This window comes from Trichechus manatus, unplaced genomic scaffold (assembly GCF_000243295.1).
Source record: "Trichechus manatus latirostris isolate Lorelei unplaced genomic scaffold, TriManLat1.0 scaffold00236, whole genome shotgun sequence".
In the NCBI taxonomy this organism is placed as follows: domain Eukaryota; kingdom Metazoa; phylum Chordata; class Mammalia; order Sirenia; family Trichechidae; genus Trichechus; species Trichechus manatus.
Window position 1 is genome coordinate 2,955,629 of NW_004444172.1, and position 5,714 is coordinate 2,961,342.

At 43.3% G+C, this 5,714-nt stretch overlaps 1 protein-coding gene across 1 annotated transcript; it reads right to left on the reverse strand.

Annotated features, from left to right (window-relative positions):
• Positions 1-1,924: 1,924 nt before the first annotated feature.
• LOC101342460 (olfactory receptor 1009-like) lies at positions 1,925-2,893 on the reverse strand. Its single transcript, XM_023743132.1, has one exon. It carries the CDS (start codon positions 2,870-2,872, stop codon positions 1,925-1,927), a length of 948 nt encoding a protein of 315 aa, XP_023598900.1. The 5' UTR covers positions 2,873-2,893.
• Positions 2,894-5,714: the final 2,821 nt, after the last annotated feature.

A 5,714-nucleotide genomic window follows, 5' to 3' on the forward strand; every position in this document is an offset into this window, starting at 1 on the left:
CTGTAAATAAGACCAGGAGGTGATGACGCACAATTTCAATATCATCCTGAAGCATTGATTAACAGGTCCACCCAAGGATGATTTAATTTTCTAAGAAAATGTTGTCTCACTTTGCTATCTATGACTAATGAAGGACTCAGACTCTGTGAAGTTGCACATGAACTGGGAGTTTTTGTCTGGCGGAGATGCAATTGCTTGCTTGTCTTCTTCATGAGGCTCAAGCCCAGTTGGGCTGGCTCAACCCAACCTGCTGAGACCTCCCTTTTTCCTCTTCCCATCTGACCCACTACTGTTGGCTTTTTCCCCCCTCTTCTCCATTTACCTCATCCAAATTATTACTCTCATGCTTTTCCCTTCCCTGGATAATTCATAAACTGAAGTAATTCCATGGATTTAAGAGCTCAGAGCTGAAGGTAGTGAGATAAAACAGAAGTAATTTTCATCCCTAAGCTCTGCTACTGAACTCCCCAGAGAGACTGGGAAAGATGTGGATATTCTACGATGCATGGAATGAAGTTTGTCTTAGGGTTCTCTAGAGAAACAGAAGCAGTAAGATATATGCATCCTTTTCTATTCATTCATTCATTTATAAAAATCAGTTCAAATGATTGTGGGGTTGGGAAGTCCAAAATCTGCAGGTCAGGCAACAGGCTGGGAATTCAGGCAGTCTTGTTTCTTAAAATTGGTAGGTCAGGTAGTGGGAGGGGAGAGAAATTCTGGCCAAGTGTCTGTTTATAGTCTGGAAGCAGAATCTCTCCTTGGGAAACCTCTGGTTTTGCTTTTAATGCTGTCAACTGATTGGATGAGGCCAGTCTACATTAGGAGGGTAATCTGCTTTACCTAAAATCAACTGATTTAAATTTGCTAATCACATGTAAATAGTACATAACAACATCTAGACTAGTTTTTGACCAAACAGCTGGGCACCATAGCCTAGCCAAGCTGACACATAAAGTTACCCATCACAAGGTTCAAGCCAATTTTATTTGAATGTCAAAATGATATAGAGCCTTCATTGACTTCTGGGTTTCACAATAAATCTTCCCTGTTTTTTCCCTCCTTAAATGAGTAAGATTGCCTTATGTTACAATAAAAAAAGGCCTTTGTTTAAAGCCATAAAGATAATTTGATTTTGATTAAAAAAGTAATGTGGTCTTTTAGCTTTTTATTTTATACAAATTGATCATTTATGGAAAAATGGTAGTTCACCATCATTGTAGACCACATTCTGGTCCCTCGCTAATTATAGTGGAGATTTCTGTATCAGGGACTCCATTTTCTCCCATGAAGTCAAGTGCTTACTATCTCCTTCCCTTATTAAAAATCTACACGGGCCATTTCTCTAATTTCGCATACTCAGAAGGGCAATATTTCCTATAGAACCTTGTAGGGAAGACTACTCTGATTGAAATATATCATTTTTGCTGTTTGACATTCAACAGTTCTTTCTACTTTTGAGAACTCTCAAGACAGGAGGAAGATAGAATCCAGCTCTCAATTCTGAAGTGACAAGAGGGCCTATTTCTACCTCCCAGATCTCTGTAAGGAAGAACTGTGGATGTTGGATATTGGTAGATGTAAGATAGCCATGGTGGATGTAGGATATCAAAGTATGTAGGATATCTGTGACCAACCAGGTGGATGCTTTTGTTTAGGACTTGATCTTGAGGAGATGATGAGAGATGATATGTAGTTGGATGGAAGAGAGAGTGTGGTGTGGTGGCTAGTGTAGGGGTGGCTTTGCCCAGCGGCAAAGCTCTAGTGAGTGATCAGAGGCAGTGTTGGTACCTGTAGTAATGGAGAATGTCCAAAGTGATGACCCCAGTGGTGGCAGCCTACACAGATATTTCTTGTGGCAGGATCTCAGCTGTGCCTTGCCTTTCAGTTCCTATCACATCTGGGTCGTCTAGGCTTCTCTTCTATTTTATAAGCTACTTTTTCTGCTTAGGTTAAGAACCCTAACTTGTACAGCAGCCTTGACATCTTTATTCCGTAGGGTGTAGACCAGAGGGTTCAGCATGGGAATCACAATCGTGTAGAACACAGAGAGGATCTTGTTATAGGCTGAAGCACTCTCAGGATCGGGTTGGACATATACAAGGAACACAGATCCATAGAAGAGGGAGAGGGCGGTGAGGTGTGAGGCACAGGTGGAGAAGGCCTTGCGTTGGGCCTCCAGGGACCTCATCCTACAGATTGTGACCAGGATGTAGGCATAAGAGACCAAGATGACTGACACTGTGGGGACAGTGACCAAGGTGGAGAAGAAGAGAAGGATGATATTGGCTTTGGTGGTATCAGAGCAGGCCAGTTGGAGCACTGGGGGAATGTCACAGAAGTAATGATCGATGATGTTGGGGCCACAGAAAGGCAGGCTGAAGGCATTCCCTGTCTGTACAGCTGAAATGAACATGCCCACAGCATAGGTGACCACAACCAGCTGGATACAGAAGCACTTGGACATGATAGTGTGGTAGAGAAGGGGGTGGCAGATGGCCACAAATCTGTCATAGGCCATGATGGCCAGGAGCAGACACTCCCCTGTTCCATGGACGCTCATTAGGGCCATCTGGACCACACAGCCTGCAAAAGAGATGGACTGGTCAGTGGTAAGGAAGCTGGTCAGCAGCATAGGGGTGAACACAGAGGAGTTGCAGATGTCAAGAAAGGAGAGCACACTCAGGAGGAAGTACATGGGAGTGTGGAGGGGAGAGCTGGTGCGGATCAGGTCTATCATGCCCAGGTTGCCCACCAGAGTCACAGAGTAGATCAGCAGGAAGATAGCAAAGAGGAGTTGTTTTTGGTCCTCCTGGTCTGTGAGGCCCAACAGGATGAATCTCATTACTGTAGTGTGATTCTGTCGCAATGCCATTCCACTGGTGTGTTTTCTGTATGACAATGAACAAGAGGAGGAGAAACAAGATTGTTAACATTCAAGTCAAAGAGGTAGCCTTTAACATATTCAGCAACTGATGAGCCACATCTTTCTTCAAGTGGCAGACTGCCCCAAATCTCACATCAATCCCATCATATCAATTTCATGCTTAAAACACTTTAAAGGTTAACTATCCCTCTTAGAATAATGTCTAAATTCTTTATTCTACCACGTCTTCTATGACACACTTTTATGCCTTCCTGCTCTCTGTTTACCCTCTAGCTATTTTACAAATGTACTATGTTATTGCAAATGTCTATGCCTTTCTGTATTCTATATTTTCTTACAATGGCCTTTGGTTTCATGGAGCCCAGCTCAGAGCTCTGCTATCTTCCTCTGTCCCTTTCTTTGGGCCACCTTGAATTTCAAAGATAATCCTTTAGTTGAATGAATGACACTACATTTTAATATTTAAAAAATTCCCATCCACCTTTTTTATTGGATTTTCTTACCCCTAATAGGAGGAGAGTTACTTAACATGTCACTAATTTGTGCCCTGTTATCTATCGCAGTGCCTGGTGTCAATCACTTAATATCAATTAATTATCAATTAGATAAGAAAGTCTTCCTCAACTCAGGTAATGGCAACTCGATCTTTTGGTTGTTTCCACTAAAAACTTCCTAGTCAATTTTGACCCTTTTTTGCCTCTCACTCCTCATCCACTCTATCAGCAAATCATATTGCCTCTGCCTTTAAAACATATACTGACTTCCACCCGATCCAAGACATCATCATATCTTGCTTGGACGATTACCATTGATGTTAGCTGGTGTCCTGCTTCCCTCTTATCAGCAGAGCAGCTGGAGTTATTCTGGTAACACACAGGAAAAAGTCTAAATCCTCACAATGGTTCTCCAAGAGCCTCTACTCAGTTAGTCACTATCCTGTTACTTTCTTTTATTTTGGTCTTCTTTTCCTAGTCTTCTTACCCTTGCTTACTGTGTTCTAGCTACACTTACCTCCTTGTTCTTCTTAGGACATGCCAGGCATGACTCAGCACTGTTGCACCACCTGTCTCCTTTCTTTGGAACACTCTTACTCCAGTTAGCCACATGGCTCGTTCCTTCATCTCTTTCAAGTTTTGGCGCAAATGTCTAACCATCCTATTTAAACCTAAACACTTCACCTCCCACCCCAGCATGCCTTATTCCCCTTCTCCGCTTAATTTTTTTCTCACAGCACTTATTACCTTCTAACACGCTATATACACATGACTTATTACTTTTGTTTATGATCTCTGTCCTGACATTAGAATGCAAGGACAATGAAGGCAGGCATTTTTGTTTATTGTGTTCATTGCTCTATCTCCAGCAACTGGCACATAGAAACCACCAGTTACCAATGTACCGACTCTGATTCATGGCGACCCCATGTGTGTCAGAGCAGAACTGTACTCCATAGGATTTTCAATGATGATTTTTTTTTGTTAAAATATTTTATTGCATTTTCCATGAAAATTTACACACAAATTAGGTTCCCATTTAACAAGTTCTAGACAATTTGTTCAGTGACATTGGTTACATTTTTCATAGTGTGTCAACTTTCTCATCATCTCTGTTCTGGTTGTTTCATTTCCATTAATCTAGTTTCCCTGCCCCCTTGCTTTCTTCTCAATACCCTACGGAGCACAGTTCTACTCTGACACACATGGGGTCACCAGGGGCTGGAATCGAATCCACGATGCCTGGGTAACCTGCTAATAGTCACAAATAGATGAATAGAGATTTGAATCTGGATAACCATGCGAAGAGTTATTGGCATAATCTCCTCTTCACTGGGTAGGGATAACAGCCTCAGGAAAGAAAATAAACAACACAAGCAAGAATTCCACCACTGCATCACCAATAACTTCCCCCACCCCCTCAGTGGCGGGTGTCTTGAATTCCTCAAGGGAATTCAGGATCCCCAGAGCCTCCAGACTCTAAACACAAACACACACCCCTTTGGGGTTTCCCCTGGTGGTTTCAAACAGCCGACCTTTAGGTTAGCAGCCCAGTGCTTAACCATTGTGCCACCAGGGCTCCTTCTTTAGAGCCGCAGAGATCCTCAAGAAAAATATCAGCATGCGCCCTCTGCCTTGTCTTTCTTGCAATGTAAAGAACTTCCCAGGCTCACTGCACTTCTCAGTGTTTTCACTGTTGGGAGAAGAAAAAGAGGGGGCTGAGGACCCTCCCTGGCTTTCTCGCTTCTTTTCCTTTTCCCTTCCAGCCAGGTGTTACAGATGCTCACAAGTTGTCGTTACTGATCAAAGTGTAACCTGTGCACCAGCAACACCAGGATCGCTGTGTGCTGGTTAGAGATGCTGAATCTACTGCGTGAGCCTTGCATTTTAACCGGATCCGCAGCTAACTCCTATTTAAGTTAGAATCTGAGACATGCTGATTAGCACCTTGAGTGGGTTCAGCTCCTGTGCCTTTTGGAAGTCTGTGGAGAGGGACAAAGTGTAGGAAGCCCCTGGTCCGTAGGTATAAAACTGCCTAATAATTAAAGGACATGCTGGAGCCCCACAGCTGGGGACTCTGTTAGGGGCCGACCCTGAAAGTAACAGCTCATTAGGTCTGAATATCTGAATGTGACTTAGGAAGATTGGGGAGGGGAGTCAGAATGTTGTGGAGCTGCCTTAGGGGAAAGTTCTTCCAGTCTGGCCACAATGATATCAGAAAGAACCATGGCCCTGGGAGGGTCTCCTCCTCTTCTCTTCAGACTGCTCTGGGCCTCCCTTGCATGAGAGGAAACTCACTGTCTTCCTTACTGGATTTTCTAGCTTATATTTGTAAC